General features: G+C 42.6%; 1 protein-coding gene across 1 annotated transcript in view; it reads left to right on the plus strand.

Annotated features, from left to right (window-relative positions):
* The window catches only part of TSPAN2 (tetraspanin 2), a 211,325-nt gene that overhangs the window by 48,349 nt on the left and 137,489 nt on the right, over positions 1-25,487 (plus strand). Inside the window, exon 2 of the mRNA XM_088467423.1 lies at positions 11,171-11,276. Within this exon, the coding sequence (XP_088323549.1) occupies positions 11,171-11,276 (106 nt within the window). The remainder of the gene's footprint in view (positions 1-11,170; positions 11,277-25,487) is intronic.

Here is a 25,487-nt window from a genome sequence, read left to right on the forward strand (position 1 = left end):
CTGCGGGGACCGCACTATTGCAGGCGGTGACAGCACGATCCATCTGCCGACGGATCAGCAGTCGCCCTACACGGTGCATCACACCGTGTATGGGCACCTTTACATGGCATTCTCATATAGGCAAAGTTCCTTGAGTGCGCAAATTCGTCCCATACAGACATAGATGTAAGTGAATATATGCCTGTATTGAGGTGTATCATACGCATCTAGGGGGGGAGTTCAATTAAGTGCGAGTTTGGTCCTGTATGGTGAAATCACTGCAAATTCGCCTTGCGAATTACATTTGCAATTCAATTCCAAAATCTTATTTTTTTTTCATAGTAAATTCGTCTATTTTTGTTCGCACCCCACCTGAGCAGGGAAAAGGTAGGTAAAAATCTGTGTTTTAAGGTAAAAATGTTGGGACTTGCTTCAGAACCCCTTGGATACCGCGCCCAAATGACTAATTAGACATTTGGAATTTTTCAATTAGCTTAATTGGTGCAATAATTATATGTCATTTTTGGGGTGAGAAAAATAAATGGCTTCAAATTACCCCAAAATAAGCTTTTATTAGCTAAATAATGCACCCCAAATTTAATGAAAGTATTTATTTAAAATAAAAATAATTGCTTTCTATAATTTTTTTTACATTTTGTAAAGTTGCCACAAAAGCATCCTTTTTCCTACTTTTTTTGCATTTTCCGTTTAATTCCTTTGTAATTAAACAAAATTCTACAGCTATTTACATTTATTTTACTTTTTTTTTAAATAATGCACAAATCAGCCATACAGTATATTCCTTATGGCAACTAACAGTCTTCTACACACAACTCTGCATATGGAGGAATATGCACATAGGGCCTGATTCAGAGCCAGACGCTATTTGAGCTCGCTCGTTCAGAAAAAGGGGCCGGATATTTAAATAGAGCGCTCGCTCTTTGCGGTCTGTTGACGCCTCTATGTCTGAATGAGCGAACGAAACATGCGCTCGCTATAAAAAACGCCCCCTGGCCGCTCGCATCCTACGTCATCTCCGCTATTTTTTTGATTAATCGAGTACATCGAAAGGCGTATGAACTGCTCGCAGTGCTTGTGGTAGGATTTTCCTACCGCAATCATGCGAGCAGTTCAGGCTAAAAGACAACCAAGTGACGTGGCCGATGACGCTGCTTTGTTAATTACGCACACCCTTAAAACGCCCGTTTTGACCGTTTGGCACGCCTGCATTCGGATCTCCACTCCCCGTTTTCAAGCACCTTCCCCTGTTACCACCCACAAACACCTCATCCTGTCACTCAAATTAGCAGGCATTCGCTATTTTGCGAGCACACAATTTCCGACCGCAATGACTGGTTCGCGCATGCGTATTACAACCCATACGCATGCGCAGTTCTGCGAACATCGCTCGGAGCGAACGAGCGGCAGCTTACGATCGGCTCTGAATCAGGCCCATTGTTCCATGCAAGCTTATTTTGTCTAATTTACTTCCAGTTCTGCATCAGGCTATAAGTGGTTCAATATAATATTGGCAACATAGAAAGTAACCTTTGCTGATGCATGCAATAATGAACAAATCTAATACACTGTATAGTCTTTGGAAATTGTACCTAATTTTGTATTATCAGCCACATAACCATCTATTGGGCATAACCAGTGTAAGGTATTTATAGAAAGTCACAAACATAAATTAGGTCTAAACTTCCTTCTGTTTTGCTTTCCAAGGGGGGGATTCAATTCAACGCGATGTTGAATAGCAGAGGAAGGGAGCTCCTGCAGCTATTCAATACACTGCGCTGTTTGGGCACGTTAAGGATTTCTTCTAGCACCCCCCTGGGGATGTAAGGAGAAATCCGACCAAAGTGTCGGGCGTGCAGCAGTTTTTCTGCATAGCGCGGCGCTGACAGCCGCGCACCCGGCACTTTGGTCAGAGAATGCCGGTTAACGCGCCTTAACACCCTTGTTAACACCCTTGGTGTCAATTGATCGGCCAATGTATCTGCTGCCCGTCGGGCAGTGTGTACTCGCGATATGTCGGTGAACGTCAGCGTTCACCGACATATCGCTTAGGCTGTGCTGCACAGCTGATGGACAGATATGTCTGCAGACTTATCTGTCCATAGGCAGACGTGTACGGGCGGTCGCCAGACCGCCCGTACACACACAGCGGCAGCCACGAGGAGGGAGGCGGGACACGCCCCCTGCCTGCCGGGACATGCCCCCCGTCTGGGACCTGGGGGCAGGCAAGATGATGGTGGTTCTTGTGTACGAACAACCATCATCTGTAGATATATCTGCAGATCACTCGATCTGCAGATATATCTGTATAGTATGTACCCACCTTAAAAATAACTTGCTAAACAATAGACAGGCCTTAGGGCAGCTAGATAGCTGCTATTGTAGCTATCTTGCTATGCTCCATATGTTTTAATGATGTTTAAAATAAGTAACCAGCACTAGCGCTTCTGCTTATTCTGGTATTGGAAAAATCACTGTGACAAGGAGCATGGGGTCCCCTCAATTTTTCCATAACCAGCACTAGGCTTGACCACTCAGGTCTATTGGAACCATAAAGGGGAGATGCATAGTTTGGGGGGCCTCACCATGATCCACCAGCCCTAGGCCAGTTGGGACTCAACTCCTGGGTACAACCCGCCCTAATACCAATAGCCCAATAGCACTAGGGCTCTTTGGGTATGGAGGCAAAGAGTAAATAGTAGTATAAATAATATTTTCTTCACAGGTGGACTGCTAGTCATAGCAAGGCTCCAGGGTATGATGGCACTTAGAGACAGGGCCGCCATCAGGGGGGGACTGCCAGGACTGGAGTCCCGGGTCCGGACACTCGAGGGGCCCACCCGTCCGCTCCTACCCCTTGCCGCAGTATAAGCCCAGGTAAATCATCTGCTCTGCTCCTAACACAGCCGCGGCCGTACAGTCACTCTGGGGGCACGCTTGCGCCTAACCCTGACGCTGCATAAGCCATGGCAGCAGCCAGACACTCTGAAGGCCTGCCTGCTACTAGTATCGCCGCCAGCCAGCCCACACCGCACACCCGTTACCATTATTTACTGTGTCATAGCAGGAATTGCCGCTGCGCCGACGAGCAAGAACATAGAGCTCGGCGGCGCAGCAGGAGTTCCTGTTGTGACACAGTTTCTCCAACCTAAAGGACTGCTGGGAGCGCGACGCTGACCTTGTGACGTCACGTCGTGCTCCCTGCCGAAAAGAGGAGCCGCCGGCCGCGTGGGACTGAGACCCGCCGGACCAGCTAACAGAGGATCATGCAAAAGGTAAGACAAGGGGGTGGAAAGGGGGACATAGGCTGGAAAGACAAGGGGGTGGAAAGGGGGACATAGGCTGGAAAGACAAGGGGGTGGAAAGGGGGACATAGGCTGGAAAGACAAGGGGGTGGAAAGGGGGACATAGGCTAGAAAGGGGGGGCCCTGCCTATTTTGGTAGTCCCGGGCCCCATGATTTCTGATGGCAGCCCTGCTTGGAGAACCATAAGTGCCAGCATGCCTGGGCATCAAGCCCCTCTGGCACCCGTAGTCCACCTTAAAACTATTAAAATAAAGATAGTAAACACACATCGTAGTATTCCTCACATACCTCGTTTACCCATTTATTACTGATGCAACGCAATGGGATAGGTTCTCTTTGGTCCATGTAGGTGTCCTGGGTACTAGGCAAAAAAAACACATTAGATGACGCTAACTGTCCCTTTCAGACACCACCACTAATGAGAGGTCGAGTATAGACACTCTCCATAGGAATTAAAAGGGCCACACCGATTGGTCAGAGTGAGACAGTTCCCATGCTTATTTGTGTTTGCAAATTTACATATTTTAAAAACAAACCTGCACAGTTCCAAGCAGGGATAGACTGGGGTTGCAAAACAGTCCCTCGCAAAAAGGGGGTGTATCCCGGACGAGCAGTGCGCCGGGAGGTGGAGCTGCTCGGCCAGGGTTTCAATCTAGACCGGCCCATCAGGCCATCGGCCAGTCTGGCCCTGGTTCTAAGGGTACTGTGCAATGTTAGTGAACCACAGTTGGATTGCGGCAGGATAGACCTCTAGAAACCATTACTGATCGACGGCGGGTTCTGTTTAAAAGGTGAAAACAAATTTAATAAATGCTCGCTTAGTGGGTCCCAGCAGTTTGCAAAGCCCTGCAAAACTGATGTTTAGTAAATTTCCCCTTAAGCCGCTTCCATATGTCCTACTACAGCAACTTCTGTTTGACACAAGTAGAGCTCAAGATAAGGAATTGACACCTTTTTCTCTCAGATGAACAATTTATACACCACATTGGACATGATTCTTCTTATCCCATAGTTGGCACAAAATTTAAGTGATGCTTTCAGTCTACCCTGTACCTGTTCAGACCATGGCCATTTTATAGTTTATATAATAAATAGAGGTTTGACAAATTCATAGTACTCCTGTGGCAGAGTACTACATGGTTCTATTTATCATATAGAGAAAGGGGCCTATTCATCATCACTTAATTTTCACAAAAGCAGGTGAAAATGCACGTTTTCACCTGCAATTGTGAAAATTAAGTTATCGGGCCATTCATCAAGAAGGTAAAGCAGGAGATATCACGGATCCTACTTACCTTCCTCTTGCGGAATGGCCCGCTATCCCCATACACTAGTACGGGGACAGAATTCATCAAGCTCCGAAAATGTAACATTTTCGGAGCTTGACTGCGGGAGCATTCGCCATCTTCAGATGGCGAATGCTCCGGCATCGCAACCCACTCCTTCGCTATGAGAAGGAGGTCCGGGTTGAGATGAGGGATCCTTTCAGGATCCTTCCGCCCCAGTCCGGCTCCTTCCACCGCACGTCAGTGCTCTTGTGTGCATGCATGACCTGTAGGTTGCATGTCCGCAGTCCGTCACTGCTCCAAAAAGGAGCAGTGAAGCGGCTCGCGGGGACAGCTGATATCACATCAGCTGTCACCGCGCCGGAGCAATGATGAATTGCTCCGGTAGCTTCGGCGAGTCAGAATGTTAATTATCAGGGACTGATAATTAACATGATGAATAGGCTCCAAAATCCAAAGGCTATTTAACAAGTATCACCAGCTGATCACGTATAGTCATCACCATCTCAGGGAAGCTACAGCAGGGCGATGGACAGGAAAAAAATGCATTATATTATTATTAAAATAAGCATTATTTTTCTATGTATATTATACCCCTTTTACACCAGAGCAAAAACCTGGGTTTTTATTGGGTCTACCCAGGACGCAGCTCAGTGTAAAAGGGTCCCTGAAAAATAACTCAGGTCAAGTGACCCAGCAATCCAACCCAGGTAGCTACCAGGGTTGGACCCAGGATGGACCCAGGTAATGGTGCAGTGTAAACGGTGCAACCCGGGTTATCTGACCTGGGTCATGCCTAAAATGAGCTGATTGGTGGTTGTGGAGCATTCACCTCCCACTTTTTATGACCTCACAGGTTTAGCATGGCAGACCTGAGTTCAGTGTGAACAGGGCTGACCTGGGAGTAACCCAGATCGAAGATGAAATGTAAATGGGTCTGACCTGGGACTGACCAGGGTTAGAACCATGTCCAAAAACCCAGATCGGACCTGGGTTTTTGGTGGAAAAGAGGTATTATATTGAAATCATTATTTTTGTGTCTATTTATAAAAAAATAAAAAAATATTTTTAACAAATCTGTTACTGGAAGCCTGGGTATTCTAATGCAGTGTACTTGAGTGATCCAACAAAGCTGGATCACACATGCGCAGAGGGGACAAGTACTGGCTGGCGAACTGCTGTCTTCCAAGCCAGTATCACATGTGAGCTGAGCACTGCTCAGCTGTCTGAATGAAATTGATAAACTGCAGTGATGGAATATTTTCTAATGCAATGATTATCAAAAATGCAAATAAACTTATTGTGCTATTAATGCGACTACAGATATATCCCCTTGCTGTTGTGGCCATAAAGCCATTATCAGGAGTCGCCTAATTATCTCAGACTTCTTTATTCAGCTTTACTTTTTAACAATACTTTTTATATAAGTAATTCCAAAACATAAAAGTAACCCGTTGTTCTAGCTATAGACCCATGTCACTATTAAATTCTGGATGCCAAGGTTGTGCAATAATACTTGTAATTTAATCTAATTCCTCCCATATTTATTACACAATGACCAGGTAAGTATTATACTGGGTACACAGGTTTGTGACAACACAAATATGCAATTGTTTAATATACTGCTGCTCTTCTGCTTCCATTGATGTGGAAAAGTGCTTTAATAGAATCTTATGGCCCTTCACGGTAGTTTGTTTCTCTGCTAACTTTTGGTTAGATTTTTTCTGAGAGGGTTCCAAGCCACAATGAATGGCACTGGGTAGGGTGATGCCCATTGTTACCAGTGATCTTTGCTTTAATTATTGAAACCCTTGTAGCTCAAGGCTGTTTTTCTACATTAAAGGAACAGTAATCAGCAAAGAGAAATCTAAAGTATGAGATTTTGCTGATGTTTTTTTTGTTACTGTCATTGCCCTCTCTACACACTATATTTATGTGGCTCGTTGTCAATGCATATGATCAAATATTTCAAAACAGTGCCTTCAACCCCCTCTGTCTTCTTAAAAGCAAATTAAAGTTTTGTATATCAAATTAAAAAGCTAAACTGCCATGAGATTTATAATTGCAAATTTGAAACTATATTCTAAGAAGCTCTCCCCCTCCTACAGTAACTGTGTTATAAAAACAAGCTTCTTACTTGGAGGAAATTGATAATCTGCTGTTTATGAAAGATAATCACCATAACAATGGGTTTGGTCTAAAACTTTTATATCTAAGTCAAACACTGCCAATTAAATTTTTTATCACTACTCTATCAGATTCAAACATGGCTAGTGAATTTTATTTGGAGGGACTGGTCACCAAGAGTAACACTAGTAATGTAAGATTAGTTTTTCCTGATCTTAAAAATTATCTTGCTTCCCATTTATGTCAGGTTGTTGCTTGGTTTTCCCCAAGACAAATTTTAAGATGGGTTGAACTAGCAGCATACATATGTGAGGTTACCTCCTTGGTTGCAGTCCAAGGAATGCTCTATTATCTTCTGCTCTTACCCTGTTAGTTGGCAAATGCTCCCGCAGTCAAGCTCCGAAAATATTGTAGTTTTGGAGCTTGATGAATTCTGTCCCTATACTAGTGTATGGGGACAGCGAGCCATTCCGGGAGAGAGAGGTAAGCAGGAGATATCTGTGATAGCTCCTGCTTTACCTTTTGATGAATTGCCCCTTAACTTAACTTCTACAATTGCAGGTGAAAATGTTCAATTTCACCTGCTTTTGTAGAAATTAAGTGATGATGAATAAACCCCTTGATCTTATGTAGACTGAATGAGGAGATAATGAAAGCATGGATTCAGGCATACAAGTATAGGAGAAAACAAATCGTCTTTCAATAAATTGAATAAGTGTAATAATATATATCAAATGGTAGATTATTGATATATATAACTTTACGGATGAGGTTTCTGGAGCACCATGGCAAAAAAACGTTTGATGGTATTTCAAGTGTGTGAGTGGCCCAGTCAAATAAAATGCTAAATTGTTATTTCCAAAGAGTTATAATTACTTAGAATTTAGACTCTATAGCATACAATATTGTTATGAACAATATGTCATAGTGTACAGTGACTAATGCATGTTACAGATATTTTTCTAGGTACATATACAATACATATTGTATTATTATGTTACTAAATTGCAATATTGAGAGTATTCTAATTACCAATATATAATAAAAAAAAGTATTCTAGTGGCCAATAAATAACAATATATACATCATTGCATTCTAATTACTTATTTATATTAGGGGTATGTCCAGTGTCATAGAAGGGTGCAGAGGCCCTGCTACAGCACCCCAGGAGCAAAGAAGTTTCCAGGAACATGGGTGCTGGGCACCTTGCGCTTTTCTATGTAGCATGGTGCCTTCTTCAGATATTCTGTAAAGTGGAGAAGGGTGAACTTTGGGGCATGCTACCCACTTGGCAGCGGCACTGGCCAAACACCCCTCCTTACAGCCCAGCGCCAGGCCTATGTCTCTGCTTGCCTGCAACACCTTCACTTCTGCTCCCTCCTAATATAGCGCTTGCTGGACTGTTTGGTGCGAGAGGAAAGAAACTTCCTCCAAATATAATAAATATTATGTTCACAGGGATAGAGTAACCTGTAGCCAATCAGTGCATTATAAAATGTACAGGGCCATAGCTACTAATAGCTAGTCAGTGTAATACAACATTAGAATAATGACAATAGTAGAGTTAACAGTATCAGCTATTAAGTTAGTAACTGAAATAAAAATGAATGCAAACTATATATGACTTAAACACACATTTATGAAATTCATTTCATATTTGAAACTTGTTGAAATAAGAACTATAGGGTAAAGGTTTTTCTTTTCTAAAGGAAAACCCCTACTGTTAGTCTTATGAGGTTGGAAAGGCTGGCAGAGTCTGGTGGAAAACACAGAAATTGCATGCACATCTTGTATTTTGCAGCCACTGACTTCAAGGCGTGGTACAGACTTAAAATTATAGAACACGCTAATGATGTTGGAAATCTGAAAATGGAATGAGCTATGTTATATGGAAAATAATCATAGTTGCAACAATATCAGTGTCAGTAGGGAAATAAGGTCATACAAGCTATAGTATATGCAATAATATAGAAACCCAAGTTTTGCTAGATTAGTATTGCAAACAGAAACAACATCTATCAAAGTGTGAAAATAAACATGAAAATGTTTTATCTAAAATCAAATGGCCTAATTCAGAGCCGGACGCTATTTGCGGACGGTCGTTCCAAAAAAGGTTCTGGCTATTTAAATTGAGCGCTTGCTCTTTGCGGTTTGTTGACGCCTCTATGTCTGAGCGAGCGAACGAAAAATGCGCTTGCTTTTTTGTAAAGACGCCCCTTTGCCGTTCGCATCACATGTCATCTCCGGTATTTATTTGATTAAACGGGTACATCGAAAGGCATCTGAACTGCTCGCAGTGCTTGTGGTAGGTTTTTCTTACCGCAATCACTGCGAGCAGTTCGGGCTAAAAGACAACCAAGTGACGTGGTCGATGACGCTGCTTTACTAATCATGCACTCCCATTAAACGCCCTTTTTACCGTTAGGCACGCCTGCGTTCGGATCTCCACGCCCCTGTTTTCAAGCACCTTCCCCTGTTACCACCCACAAACAGTACATTCTGTCAATCAAATTAGCAGCCCCTCGCTGTTTTGCGAGTGCACGATTTCCGACCGCAATGACTGGTTTGAGCATGAGCATGTGCATTACGACCCATACACATGCGCAGTTGTGCGAACATCGCTCAGAGCGAACGAGCGGCCGCTTACGAGCGGCTCTGAATCAGGCCCAAAGTTCTTTGTGAGTAGTGATCATAATTTTCTGTATAATACATATATGAGGGATGTAAATGAATACCTGGCTAAGCATCTGTAAAATCTGTAAAATATGTTTTATTCTTTGTTGATTAGCAATGTCACCATATTAAATGTGGTTCTTAGTGATGATAGATACAACTGTGGATATCAATATACAGGGACATCCTGAGAGAGAGCATCCCAGTATCCAATCTATATTATAAAATCAAATGCTGATAAAAACTGTCATCACATATATCCAATGTGCATGTGTTTTACCTTAAGCTGTTGTGTTTTTAGTGTCCATTCATAAAAGAAAAAAGAATGGGTAGATACAGACACCCCCAGTTTCAGTGCAGTAAGGTGAAGAGGGTGATCAGTGAAAGATATGTGGGGATGGCAATAGATGAGGTAAAAAAGCCATACAATACAGGGTATCCCAATGACTGCCACGCATTAGAGAGCCATACAATACAGAGCATCCTAGTGACCACAATACAATACAGAAAACATCTTAATGACTACCATACAGTAAAGAGAACATCCAAATGATAACAATACAATGCTGGGTGCACCTGAATATGGTTTAGTACCCTGTATGTATGTATATATGTATATATATATATATATATATATATATATATATATATATATATATATGGTGTAGGTTTGTGGAAGGATGCCAGAGCAGCCAAAACAAACACAAAAAAATGGTATGAACATACAAACTCAACACATATAATGTACTGGTTGCATTTGAACTCATGATTACATTGCTGTAAGCCTAGGTAGTGCAAAATAATTTCAGGATAGGGAAAGGGACAAAGAGTGTGGGTTCATAAAAAATATCCACTAACCGGTATTAGGCTTTACGAGGCAAGGTTAGAGGTACCACAACAGGGGGGACATGTGGTGTGGGTTCCCCGCACCCTTGCATGCATACCCTATATTGGTCAGCATGGGACTGGAATCCCTAGGGATGTGGGTCCCGCTGATAGCACTAGGGCTACAGATTTAACTGGACTAAGTACCTGATTCAGAGATGGACGCTAATGAGATTGCATCTGCGATTCTGCAAGTAGTGCAGCTGTGACAATATGCTATTAGTTCCAAAGCTTACCCGAGCATAGGGATGCCTACTGTTGCCTTCTCATATGTGTCCGATGTCGCGTACCAGTGTAAATATCCGTAACATCGAAGCACATCGACCAGCCATGCAGCCCTTGCAGTAGGTCAGACCTGTCTCAAATACAGCGGCTCTCCTGAGAGCCACACAGAGAGCTCATATACTGCGTAGGAGTTTGCAATGGCTCATCTATGCACGGCCATATAATGACATTAAACGGTGAGACAATCTTGCATTTTTCTAACCACCCCCGTTACCTTCCCCAAACGCTGTCTACCTGTCACTTCCCCAAACTCCGTCTACCTGTAACTCACTTTGCGAATGGGTTCTCTGTGCATGTGGAATCACAAGATAATTGCTGCGCGTGCGCAGTGCGACTTTGACGCACGCGCAATAGCATAAAAACGCTCACTCTGCGTAAAAATCGCCATTACATCCATCTCTGAATCAGGCAAATTCCTTCTGAATGTGTTTGGGGGTTCTGGATGTTTGATCTACAAGAATCCTTTTGAATACGACATTAGGTGCAATAAGATATACAGGACTGAAAATATGAAATGTTTCTAAAATGCAAATTAGATTGTTTAAATCAAAATAAATGTGAACAAATAACAAATGTGTTGAATATTTTTGTCTTTTTCTCTATATTTTCAGCTGGCAGGATCATCAGTGGTAGCTGTTGGTTTGTGGCTTTTATTCAGTGGACAGGTAAAAAAATTAAATACAGATGATGAAGAAATCTATGCCTTCTTTTATCTTGGTAAGTATGAGTTTATTGTATTCATGCTATATTGCTGTATCTTATGTTACATTTTATTCTGCATATTATACTGCTGGACTGTTTGTCCCTCAGAATCTTCCAGTCAGTCAACCCTGAGACAATACTTATTATTCATGGTATGCTATTGCGCACAACAAATGTAATATTGCAACTTCCACATTCTGAAGTTGTTTTGTGTATTTTGCAAACACTGAATATGCAGGGTAGGTGTGAGATGAAGATATGTTTATAATGTTAAAAAAAAAATTATGATTTTATTTATCAGCTTTTTACTAGCGTGGCAATGTAATCTGCTCAGGCAGTCTGAGAATCCCAACTCCGTAATAACTTGGTAATAATGAATTAGGAATGAGTAGGACCTGAATCCGGTGTAGAGGGATAAAATTACACTCTGGGGAGTGGGGGTGGTTCCAGACATCAGACATTTGGAATTGTCAATATGCATGTTCTTTCCACCTGCAATGCTGCTAATGGCATTTACACAGGTTTCACACATAGGATCAGTTTTACAATATTACCAGCTAGTCCAGTGAAATACTTTCATGTAGCAGAACAACTGTGCCATTTGTCGAATGCTCTTGGTTTGTATATTAGAGCATTTAATGCACTAGTGGATCCAATTTAGCTGGAGGAATTATGAGCCTTTCAGTGTGTGTGTGTGTGTGTGTGTGTGTGTGTGTCTGTCTGTCTGTTTGTCCTTTATGCATGGTCAGAGTTTTGTACCTAGCTCTACAAAATTTGGCATGGTGGTGTAGTTTGACCAGGATTGGGTTTTTGGCTATGTTTGAAGTTCGTAAGGGCTATGGAGGTCTACATTGTGCCCACCGAGTAGGCCGTGGAGTGTCTAATTTGATATATTGGTTTCAGCGAGTTTGCTCAGGATGTCTTCCAGTGCCTAAAACTGCAGTGATCTGAAGGCACAGGCTGATATGTACCAGTAGGGGGCAGGCAGAGCTCCAACGGAAGAGCAGTGAGTTGGAGGATCATCTGTCACACTGCACCTGCACTGACAGTTACTAATTTCCTCCAAGCACATTTTCATATGCCATGGTCTCCAGTGTTGGTCTGCAATGTAAAAAATGAAGGCTGCAGATGTACTTCAAGGTAAATTCTTCAACCTGAGCAATGCCAGGTATCCCAGCTAGTGTTAAAATATATATAATATATATGATGTACAGTTGGCTGAGTGTATATTGATACCCCCCTCACACACACTGAAACTATTACTATTATTAGTGTGGCTGTTGTGATCTATTTGCATTCATTGTTTGTTATATGCAATCAGGATATGTAGTCAGGAAGCCGGCGGTGGAAATGCCGACCACTGGCTTCCTGACAGTGAAATCCCGGCATGGGACTAATGAAAGGTGTCTAAATCTCAACGCCTATCATTAGCACCACGCCTAAATCCCGACGCCCGGCATACTGATCGTAGGTAAGCCGGGCATCGGGAACGGATAGCCGTGGGGGAGGAGGGTTGGGTTTAGGGTCTCCTGGGAGGACTTAGGGTTAGGCAACCCCCCGGGAGGGTTAGGGTTAGGCTAAGGGAAGGGGGGGTTAGGGTCAGGCACCTCCCCGGGAGAGTTAGGTTTAGGGTGCGGGGAGGGGGGGTTAGGTTTAGGCATCCCTGGGGGGAGGGTACGGTTAGGCGCCCCTAAGAGAGGGTTGGGGGGAAGGGTTAGGGATAGCCTTTATACTTACACTATCGGGATCTCCATATGCCGGCATTCCGGTGTCGTTATTTCATCCGCCGGGCTGATGTCCGGCTGTATACCATACCGATTCCACAATCAGTCCATGGTACAAAAGCATATTCCCATTACATTTTTTTATGGGAACGACAATGGCTGTTGTATATTACATTCACATGATTTGTAAATCAGTAATAGACATGCTGCAGAATTTACTAATCTCCATAGCGGCTGATATCAGACTAAACTGAGCAGACTGTTGACAATAACAAACTTTTCTAAAATGATGACAGATATTGGCAGGGGAAAAGACTCAGCTTTATTTTAAATTTTATGTTAATTTAACCCCCTCCTGGCAGACGTCCACAAACAAAAATAACACAGACTGCACCTTTTGCAGAATATAACATATGATGTATCTGTTGGAGATACCTAATCATGTTCATGTGCTACTCTGGAGGTGTCTCCAAATGACAAGCCAAAAAGTCATACTTCCCACTCAGCCAGTTATAGTAGGACCTATAGTTGTCCTCACCCATTCCCTTTTCTTCCTTGCAGTGGCTAAAGCTTTCCTAGCATTAATCATCATGGCAAATATGTTCACGTATATCCCTTTCTAAATCAGCTCCTTAACAGTAGCGCGGATGCCCAGCAACAACGCAGTGTTAGGGTAATGCTCTACGTCACCATGCCCTACACTAAGCGACCTACTTCTACTATGTGAGCGACGCCCCGAACATCTATATCTGTCCACCCATGCAGATGCCCCTCTATGACTGGATGAAGAAGAGGATCCAGAGTCGGTAAATGTAGACCGTCATTTTCACTTACCATATACCAAGGAGAACTGACGCCTCTTGGCACTGCGAACTGCAGACCGGGAACGTGACTTGACGCAGCGCTACTGACATCAGTGCTCCCACTCGCACACCAATCAGAGTCATAATCAATAGATGACTCACCACCTGACTGGAAACACTGCACTCACATCTGTTGACTCTGCAACTACCATGGTCTACCGCATAGCACCGGACCCACTGGATATAGTGATAAACAATGTAGCAAATGCAGTGACCACTACGAAAGTGGTCACTTCTGTGAAAACTACAGAAGCCATCACCCGCACCTCCTTGGGACATGATTATTAGAGGGGGTTATTTTGATTCAGATAGGAGGGGTGCTGTCAGATATCGGGTTGGATTGTAAATCAGGGATGAGAGGGATGTCAGATTTGGCGAATGACTAATTTAGGGAAGAGGGGGATGTAAGATTTGGGGTATGATTGTAATTTATTGGTGACAGATTGTCAGATTTTGGGAATGATTGTAATTTAGAGAAAGGGGGTGGGAGTGTCAAGTCTGGGGTCTGATTTAAATGAGAGGAATTTATTATTTAGTATAACAATACATAGGATGGAAACAATTTTGTGCAAGTTCGTGTATATGTAGCAGATTGTTTATTTGTTTTTAAGTTTAAATAAATAAATGCTTTTATGCCAAGTCAGTTATATTCTTATTTATTATTTTATATAGGGAGGAATTAAATTTGGAGCATGGTTTGCCATGCGGGAAAAGTTCTGGGTTTCATGCCCAGAGCTACTGTATTCAATTAATTGTCTTTTTCCCTGTGTGGTAAACCCTGGGCTACCGCACGCTAACCCATAGATTCTGTGCAAAGTGTTGGAATCTATGGGTTTCCCAGCGTGTTGAAATGAGTCTGCATTTTAACATGGATTTTTCCGCCCTCGGGGCTTAGCACGTGCGGTTCCCGCGGCTATTTGAATCAAGCAACGCGTTCAGTTACCTGTAGGGTAAACCCAGTGCCTAACTGAATTCCCCCATAAAGTGTGACTTTACTAACTATATGTATTAATCATACTTTTTATGAATTTGCTTTGGTTTGTGACCAGTGCCAGGACTTAAGGCACACATCCACTTGCCGATTGCTTTGAGCGATTGAACAATAACGATATTGTTATCGTTCAATCGCTCAAGAATCGTGCACATTATTGTCGGAAACAACCAGCGATGCGCGCTCCCACTGGTCATTTCTGACATCAACCATCGGCTGAACATGCTGAACAACCTGACGATAACATCAGGTTGAGCATATTAGGGGATGTTTGATGTGCCTACACTGAATGACTGCTCGTTCAGTGTAGGCACAGCATAGACGGTATACTATCGGGAAACCGGCTGCCTTAATACCGACAACCGGCTTCACGACTGTCATATCCTGGCGAGGGTGAAATGCCGGGCATCTAGATGTAGATGCCTGACATTTCCCCGACGCCGGGAGACCGGCGCCTGGCATCCAGATCGTAGGGATGCCGGGCGCCGCGAGCGGACAGCCGCGGGGGGGAGGGTTAGGTTTAGGGCACCCGGGGGGGACTTAGGGTTAGGCACCCCCCGGGAGGGTTAGTGTTAGACTAGGGGGAGGGAGGGTTGCGGTTAGGCACCCCCCGGGGGGAACTTAGGGTTAGGCACCTCCCAGGGGGACTTAGGTTTAGGCAGCGGGGAAGGGGGGTTAGGGTTAGGCACTTACAGGGGGGATTAGGGTTAGGCACTTGGGGGGAGGTTAGGGTTAGGCACCCCTAAGGAGGGTTAGGGGGTTAGGTTAGGTTAGTTTATACTTACCTTAGCGAAGATCGGGATTTCCAGCGCTGTCGGGCTTCCGCTGCCGGGAACTCTGCTTTTGTCGGCTAGGCGCTGCCGAGAATCGAGCCGGCGGTATTTCATACCGATTCCGCACAGACAGTCAAACGACTGCACAATTACAATGTCGTAGTCGTGCAGTCGTTTTTATGTCTGCTAGTGTATGTGTGCCTTTATATATGTCTATTGATTTTAGACAGTTTTGTTTGTAATAGAAGGACAGTTTCTCCCTTGGGGTGTGATGCTGAGTTGAAATACATATGTGTACGACTCTACATCACTGGTACTTGTGTACACTTGGTACGCTTGATACGCTCCAGCAACTGACATAAATTTAACTCAGCTCTTTTGTGAACAACGACAAAGGTGTATCACTTGGTAAAGCGCACTGGTTTTAGTTTATAGCCTGGTAAACGGGCACCGGTGCGTTGTGACACATATGTTTTATTTTTCTTAACATTTCAAGAAATTTCCGGCAAAAATATTATAGATTGAACATGTCTTGTGTATGAAATATTGCTTCATGGAGGCTGTTCTAGGTAAGTATATATGGCCTACAAAGAATCTAAGTAAGTATATCTGACCAATAAATATTAATCCAAGCACAGATGAGCCTTGCTGAAACATTTAACCTCCCTGGAAACAAGGTAAACATTAGCATCTGTTAGTAGAAGATTGTTTTACGGAGCCTGGCTCATCAGACTCTGCCATAGCGTAATTATATTACATTCAACAGGCACAATTAAATGTGTACTTTATGCCAATCACTATTAACTAAAACTGGTATCATCTGGACTGCACAATATTTAAAAAACAAAGAGCTATAGAGCATTGTCTGATCCTTTATATAGGATTAGTTCCTCAACATATCCAGGGATCTATTTATTATTCTTATTCTTATTATTATTACTATTAACAGTTTCTTATATAGCGCAGCATATTCCATTGCGCTTTACAATTGGACACATTAATAGAACAAAACTGGGTAATAACAGACAGATATATAGGATTCACATTGTAATTATATTAATCCTTACCATGTGACATTGAGGCTCTATGACTGTTAGCTAGTGCATAGACTAGGGGTGGGCAATAAGCAGCCCCCCCAGATGTTGGAGAACTACACATCCCAGCATGCCCTGCAACAGTTTTGCTATTTGGCCATACTAAAAATGTTGCAAGGCATACTGGGATTTGTAGTTCAGCAACAGCTGGAGGGCTGCTTATTGCCCACCCCTGGCATAGACTTATTTTGGGCTGCATACATGACCAGGATAAAAGTGATGGCAATAACAATTGTCATTTTATCTATAAAACATTTACACAAGTTGGCTATGGGCAGTGTTTCCAATTTCAAACTGTCAGATTTCTGGTCTCTACCTGTTTTTTCCGGGTTTTCCTGGACAAATTGTGTACCCCTACTTTGTAAGCTCCGAAGCAGTTTCCTCCTGCCTATTGATCTCACAGCCCTCTTCTCTAGCAATTCAATGGCACCTTCACCTTCCCAGCTGTATTGTGTATACTGAGAATTGTGGTGCTAATTGTTACTTGTGCCCTGTTTGTATTGGTTACTGGTTGCTGTATTGTAATGTAATGTTCTGTGTACCCTATACTGTCCTACTGTTGATGTATGTACGGAGCCGCGGACCACTTGTGGCGCCTTATAAATAAAATTATTAATAGTAATAATAATAATAATAAATAATAATACTTAATATGATGTGGTAATTACATAACAGGAGAGCTAACAGACAACAACAATTCAAAATTAAAAAGGAAAATTCTCTCCAACCAGGAAAAAAAATCCAAAAGTGTAAACATCATACCTTTAACATTTCAGATTTCCCTGCAATCAGGCTGCTGCAAGCCAACAAAACAGTTAGTCAGTTTTATGTGCACACTCATTCAACTGGAGCAACAGTGGTGAACCTGCAGTTCTATTTCCGAAAAATGGGAGTCACTTATTTTAAATGATATGCTCCATTAGCTGTTATTGTCTGGTGATTACCTAGATGACCATACAATACAATACTACCAAAAACATCAGTCTTCCATACATGGGAGAAATGTACTACGTCTGCCGACCAGCTCCATAATGACAAGTTGGGACACACACAAAAGACAAACAGAGGAGTCCCCTCTTTTAAATTGTGTGACCCCTTAGCAGCCATTGTCCGGTGACAGGAGGATCTTAAACCCAGATGTCTCCTGTCTTGTGCCAATAAATAATAGTTAGTTAATATGGTAGGTTTTTTGGTTTGCAAAATGGTAGGCTTTCGTGGGCTTCCATAGTATTCTTTCAAATTGTAAGCATTGAAACTGAGATGGTGAAAATTAGCAAAGAAAGAAAATCCATTATAATTTTCAACTTAGTGTAGCTTGCTTTTATGAAAACCTACACGTAGAATCTTTGCAGTTTTGGAAAGGGGGATTAAAGCCGAAAAAGATCCACAATTTGCATTTGTAACATCTGCTCACCTGTATTTGTCTTCCTTGAATGGGTGATAGGGTCAGCCTAGGGCCGCCAGCCAATGGAGGGTGCCGCTGAGTCCTCAAAAAGAAAGAAGGCTGTTTCTTTCAGTCCCAGCTGGGTCTACTGATGACCAAGGCTAATGTAGGTGTGAGTATGTGTGAGTGTGTGTGTACAGACAACCTTAGTGTGTGTGTGTGTGGGGTGGTGGTGGTGGTTTTATTGAGTGCTGGCAGGGTGAGGGTGTGTATGTGGGGGTTAATGGGTGCTGACATATAATGGGGCACAGATGTGTGGAATAAATATATATTGGGGCATGGATGTGTGCCATAATGATTTGGGGGAACAGTTGTATGGCATATAAAGAATTTGGGGGCACATGTGTGGCATATGTATTAGGGGCATTCTATAGCATAATTCACGGCTATGGGGCATACAATACATTTGGTGCACCACTGTGTGGCATACGTATTGGAGGCACCGATGTATAGCATAATTATGAATTGGGGATACAGCTGTGCAGCATATAATGAAATGGTGGCACAGATGTATGGCATATTTTAAATTGGGGGCAGTGTTATGAGGCACAGCATGATTTTGGCACTTTGCTGTGTGGCATATTAGTTGGGGCATTTCTATATAGTAAATTATGAATAGATGAAGGGTTCACCAATGGTCAGCCTTGGGAAGCACTTATGCCCTTATTATGTAAGTGTAATGAACCTTGATCCCAGCACTCCCCAAAAAACAATGCTCTGATACACATAATAGAAAAGGAATAGGACTTCAGGTGGTATGTATTATAAATACTGTATATTTACAGTCATGAGATAAATGCCTAATTTCTTGTAGGATCCCCTCTAGCCTGGCAAAGTGCAGCAACTAGACATGGGATCGATTTCACAAGTGGTTGGAAAATCTCTGAGGAGATGTTGACCCACGTTTGAGTAGTTCCCACAGTTCCCTGATATTTGTAGGTGCAGGATCTTGGCTGCGAACGGACCTCTCCACCACTTAAACATAGAAACATAGAATTTGACAGTAGATAACAACCACTTGGCCCATCTAGTCTGCCCCATTTTTAAACATATTGTTACCTCAACCCTTATTATTCCTTATTCCTCTGAAGGATATCTTTATGTCTATCCCATGCATGTTTAAATTGCTCTACTGTCTTAGCCTCTACCACCTCTGATGAGAGGCTATTCCACTTGTCCACTACCCTTTCTGTGAAGTAATTTTTCCTCAAATTTCCCCTGAACCTACCACCCTCCAGTCTCAGAACATGTCCTCTTGTTCTAATACTTCTCTTTCTTTGAAGAATGTCTCCTTCCTTAATCTTGTTAAAACCCGTTATATATTTGAACGTTTCTATAATGTCCCCCCTTCCCTTCTCTTCTCCAAACTATACATATTAAGATCTTTTAGTCTTTCCTGGTATGTTTTGTGGTGTAGACCTTGCACCATTTTAGTTGCCCTTCTTTGTACAGTATCTTAAGTCTTACTATCCTTCTGGAGATATGGCCTCCAGAACTCAACACAGTATTCGAGATGAGGGCGTATCAATGACCTATACGGTGGTATTATCACTTCTTTCTTTCTACTACTGATTCCTCTCCCTATGCAACCAAGCATCTGACTTGCCTTCCTGATTGCTTTGTTACAATGTTTGCTTGCCTTTAAGTCACCTGAAATAGTGACTCCTAGATCCCTTTCCTCTTCAGTAGTTTCCAGTATAGTGCCATTAATACTATATTTAGACTTTGGATTTTTGAGACCCAAGTGCATGATCTTGCATTTTTTGGCATTAAACTGTAGTTGCCACGTTCTTGACCATTCCTCTAGTCTACCTAGATCATCAATCATTTGTTTTACCCCTCCTGATGTGTCTACTCTGTTTCATACCTTTGTGTTATCTGCAAAAAGGCATAGTTTTCCTTCATTACCATTTGCAATGTCACAAATAAAGATATTAAAAAGCACTGGTCCAAGTACAGATCCCTGCTGAATCGGTTCCTGTTGGGTGAATGTGGTGGCCACACCATTCGTTTGAACTTTCCAGAATGCTCCTTAAACCAATTTTGGACAGCTAGGGGACGATGATACGGTGCATAATCCTGTTAGAATATTCCATCATTGTGAGGGTACATGAAGTCCATGACGGGCACCCATGTTCGACCACTGTGCTGTCCACGATTGGTGATAACGCCTACCATGTATGATGTATTCCCGGTACACATGTGACGTAGATCAAGGAATGTTGAACGTCCGCATAACTTTGGAAACGGAATGGCCCATTCGTTGGACACCCACTAACATGCCCCGTTCAAACTCTGATAACTCATGTTGCCTTGCTAAGCTAGTATTCAGACTGACTCACGAGATGTTGGATTACACTTGTCTTGGCATTTCCAAGACTTCACAGTACGGTGATGCCACCTACCATTACCTTTACATCTGCTATCCAATTACTTTTGGCACCTCTGTATATTTGATATATATATATATATATATATATATATATATATACGGTAATAGTATCCAATCAAATAAGCCGCACTCATCCAGTCTTCAGGGAGCAAATTGCAACAATACAGTGATAAAATGCATGCTTAACTTAAATACCCTACTTTAAGAAGGTAACTCCTGCGCTGCATGCCCGTGGCGGTGCTGGAATCCGACGCACTTCAGGTATACACAACACTTGTGGTGTCAGACACTGGAAGCACGACAGCGGGTATACAGGTGCTCTCTCACAGCTGCAATTGCAGGGGAAGTGCAAGATCACCACCCACCTCCGTGTGTCCATTCCAATGACCAATAGTACATGAGTAAACACCGACATTAAAAGCAGAACCTGGTGGCACTGTGAATATCAGTACTTGTCTAAAAATATCCGATGCATAAATATTATAACCCAAAGGCAAGAAAAACACATATATAATAAATAGTAGCCTATACGGTGACAGCAATAGTGTGACCGCAAACACACAAAATAATCAAAAAATTGCAAAACAATAGTGATGTCAAATAAGACCAAACCTGATAATAAACATATGCAAATGAGTGTATCAAAATCTGAAACAGAGTAAGAGGTTACCCCCATATTGGGAACTTGGGCAATAGTCCTGCTATGGAATAGCTAAAAAAAAGTTGCACAAAAAAATACCCTAGTTATGTTTTCCAAAATAATACATGAGGCACTAAGGAAAAGAATGGGACATAACTACATAGGGGTGTAAGGACCAAGTCAGAAACACCTGTATATACATAGAAAAAAATACAGAGCTATGAGTGATGTTTAAATAAAAACAGAAAAAGATAGTTGATCATTGAGTCCTCTTGGTTTCACTGTATCCAGGTGATGTATCCATAGAGTTTTCATTAAATTCTATTAGGACTTCATCAGGAGATTGAAGTCCTAAAAGAATTTAAATGACGAAACGCGTTGAGGTATTCCTCCTGTTGGACTGTTCCAAAACTCTGCTGTTCAGATAAGCTGTCTGTTTTAAACTTAACTGTACGTTTTTGTATGAATGAAATACATTTATTTTTTTTAATAGTACCTCACCTTATATTATTATTTATCCCTCATGATATTTGTACCATTCAGAATGAAAATTTTCGGAATATCAGGCACAGTCCACATGCAACGTAGAATAAGGGCACCCACTAGTTTGTAGACAAATTTAAAGGCTTTACTTCTTTATTCATACATTTGGCAAAATTAATTTTGTTTAAATATTGTGTGTGTTTCGGTCCAGTTACAGACCTTTGTCAAGACACATCACATCCATGTACAGCAACACCAGTTCTCAGGGAACAACTGGACAGCAGTGGGGCATAAAACACAGCTAACGTGCACGGAGTGAGCAGTGGGAGCTGAATAGGGGAGTTAATTATTTAATTATGCAAACTATATACCTTTCCAACTAATCTAAATAAAGGATAATAATTACCTTTCCTAAGTTGCCTCAGATCACAATCCCCTTAGCTACAGATTGTCTACATACATCTTACTTCCTTGCATGTTACACAGCCCTTCTAGTCGCGCAATGCCATGGCATGACTTGCTAGCGCCGAGCATCTTTTCATGCCACTTTTTCTCTTCAAATGTGCGGTGTGAAGAGGACGCGCAAGCAGCTTCTGCTTATTAAAATGATATGCTGCATGTCTATATTATGTGTGCGATTGCGGGTGCATCTGCATGCGAAATGCAACGTTACAGTGTCACAGATGCTGGCACTAGCATTTCGCATGCAGATACATCCGCAAAACTTCTTTACAACTTCCTTAAAAACATTGTAATCCTCTTTTTCAACAGTTTCCTTTTTCTTTTTCAAACTCGTTGTTTTCGAATGTCTAGTCCCAAAATATGCCTTCTTTCAGTATGGCATCTCACAGTCCAGGAAACAAATGCATTTTTTATTTTGTGGGAAAAATGGTATGTAATGGATTTTTTACATATTTTTACTGAAATAAGCACCCAAAAAGCTATGGAAAAGTGTGCAAATTTTTTTAAAACTATTTTTTCCAGGGCAGACCTGTGATTAATTCCTAATAACCTAACCCTAGCCCCAGTCACCCCACTTCATATTCAAACCACACATTCACACTCTAAATACAGTATGACTTCACTTATGCTTTAACATCTTAAAAAACACCTGTCTCAACCTTATAGCCCCCCGAAATACCTGGCTTTCTAATTTTCACCCATTTTACAACACTTTTAACATTTTCGCCCCAGGAATGACAAGTCTTTTTTTGGTGAATTAAGATGATTTTTTTTTGTTTTTGTTTTTTTTACTAATTAGTCATTAGGGTCGGGGGGGTCCAAATGGTTCTGAACCAAGTCCCCACATTTGTACCCCAAAATATGATTTTTGCACATCTTTTCTCCTGCCTTTTGCTGGAGAAACTTTTTTGCCTGTTTTTGCCGCGAAAACTCCCGGGAATTGAATATGTAGATACTTTGAAAACAGGTGAAATGCGCAAATCGGCAAAACCTTTTTCGCCAATCGCGGCTTTTCGCCTCTAATTGAATTCGTCCCTAAATGTCTTTTGGATTCCGCAATCATTACACAATATCTTTCTCCAGTGAGTACAGAGTGGAACAGTCTATGTGACCCTAACTGGAAATTGCTCTCTCTGTTGTGGCAAGCATTATAATTATTTTTACATTTCCCTTTAGTAAATCCAATGTGGAACAGCCTGTAGTTTCCTATATGTATTTGGTTCCCTTTCTAGTATGGCAAACACTTTTCCTGCAGAGAGGAACAGTGTGTACTATGTATATTTAGCTATCGCCAATGCGGCAAGCACTGTAAGCCTTTTGGTTTATCACTAACATGTAGTGCAGGTAACTAAGCAGTGCCCAAGTACCTCTCTCCTGACAAGATTTGATTAGGGCCACTCTTTGACAAAGCCTGCTTTGCTATGATTTCTCTGCTCTGAGAACCCGTACTCTTATGGCCCAAAGTGCTGCTTTTGGGGATTACAGAAACAATCTCTGTTTATCTCACTTGCTGACCTCTTTGCACTCTGAAGTTGCTGCACTTCAAACTGATCAAGATAATTTTAACAGTCTTTAGTTCACTGGCTTCACACTGTGAGATCATGACTCATAGGGGTCTATTTACTAAGCTGTGTTAGGAGATAAAGTGAAAGGTGATAAGGTACCAGCCAATCAGCTCCTAACTGCCATTTTTCAAACACAGCCTGTGAGATGGTAGTTAGTAGCTGATTGGCTGGTATCTTATCACCGTTCACTTTATCTCCTAACACAGCTTAGTAAATAGACCCCTTACTCTGATAGACTGTTGGTCCCTTATATATTTGACTGTTTCGAGCAATTGCTTTTCCACTCAGCCTGTGAGCCACATTTTTTAGGACAGTTCTGGAGCTCATGATAGTACAAGGATTCTAGGTCACCTGCTGCTGAAAAGAGGGGAACAGCCACAACACTGAGACCTTCAATTAAATTGGATTGGAATTATTTGGAAATATCCGCACACCATCTACCTTTCCATCAAATCAACTAGTGGAAATCAGAAGACATTTGGAAAGTTTCTCTATCACTATGTTTCAGTACAGTCTACTTTATACTTTTGCTACAAGAACATGTGACTTTTACATCAAAGACTATGCATTTTTCACTTACATTGTTTTACCACTCTTTGCGCTTCAATGTTTTTACATTTAGTTTATTTGCTGTATAACATAAGGCACTGAGTCAGAGGCATAACTAGATAGCGCCCATGGCAAATAAAAAAATGGCGTCCCTTCAAAACGACAGAAATAAACACACACCGGAAACACAAATTAGGGCAACGTGCCAACATTGTCAGAATATTGGCAGGTAAAATGTTGACATGGTCAGAATGTTGACATTAAGATTTGGCTTCAAGCGGGAGGGTTAAGCTGTGGGTGGGGGTTAGGATTAGGCACTAGGGGGAAGATCAGAGATCAGCCCTGGAAGTCACAATAATTGCCGGGACCTGGAAAACGCTGCTGCAGCCATCAGAAGCAAGGGGTCACCACTCGACAACTAGGGACGATATGTCGGTGGTCTAACATGTCGACATGTCATCACTGTCTACATGATGAATATGAACAAGGTCATCGTTGACATTATTACTGTTAACATATTATACCCAACCCCGCTCAGCCCGCATCATCCGACCACCAGGTGGTAAATATAAAGATCTTATAGATATATAGAATTTTAAAGAGAAAAAATAAGAAATAAAATTTAAATCCCTGCCCTTGCTGCAGCGCCCACCTGTTGCCGGCACAGAGGACACTTGCCCTGCTGGGAAGCAATCGGGAAGCCGACTGCCTACATACCGGCAGCCGGCTTCCCGACTGTCTTATCCCGGCAAGGGTGAAATGCCGGGCGTCTAGATGTAGACGCCCGCATTTCCTCGACGCCGGGAGACCGGCGCCCGGCATCACGATCGTAGTGATGCCGGGCGCCGCAAGCGGACAGCCGCGGGGGGGAGGCTTAGGTTTAGGGCTCCCGGGGGGGACTTAGGGGTAGGCACCCCCCCGGGAGGGTTAGGGTTAGGCACCCCCGGGGGGGACTTAGGGTTAGGCACCCCCCCGAGGGACTTAGGTTTAGGCAGCGGGGAAGGGGGTGGTTAGGGTTAGGCACTTAGAGGGGGGATTAGGGTTAGGCACTTGGGGGGGAAGTTAGGGTTAGGCACCCCTAAGGAGGGTTAGGGGGGTTAGGATAGGTTAGTGGATACTTACCTATCCACGATCGGGATTTCCAGCGCTGTCGGGCTTCCGCTGCGTCGCACTCTGCTCCTGTCGGGCTGCCGCTGACGGGAATCGAACCGCGGCCGGCGGTATATCATACCCATTCCGCCCTGCT

This window comes from Taudactylus pleione, unplaced genomic scaffold (genome assembly GCF_031769625.1).
Source record: "Taudactylus pleione unplaced genomic scaffold, aTauple2 ptg000010l, whole genome shotgun sequence".
NCBI lineage: Eukaryota > Metazoa > Chordata > Amphibia > Anura > Myobatrachidae > Taudactylus > Taudactylus pleione.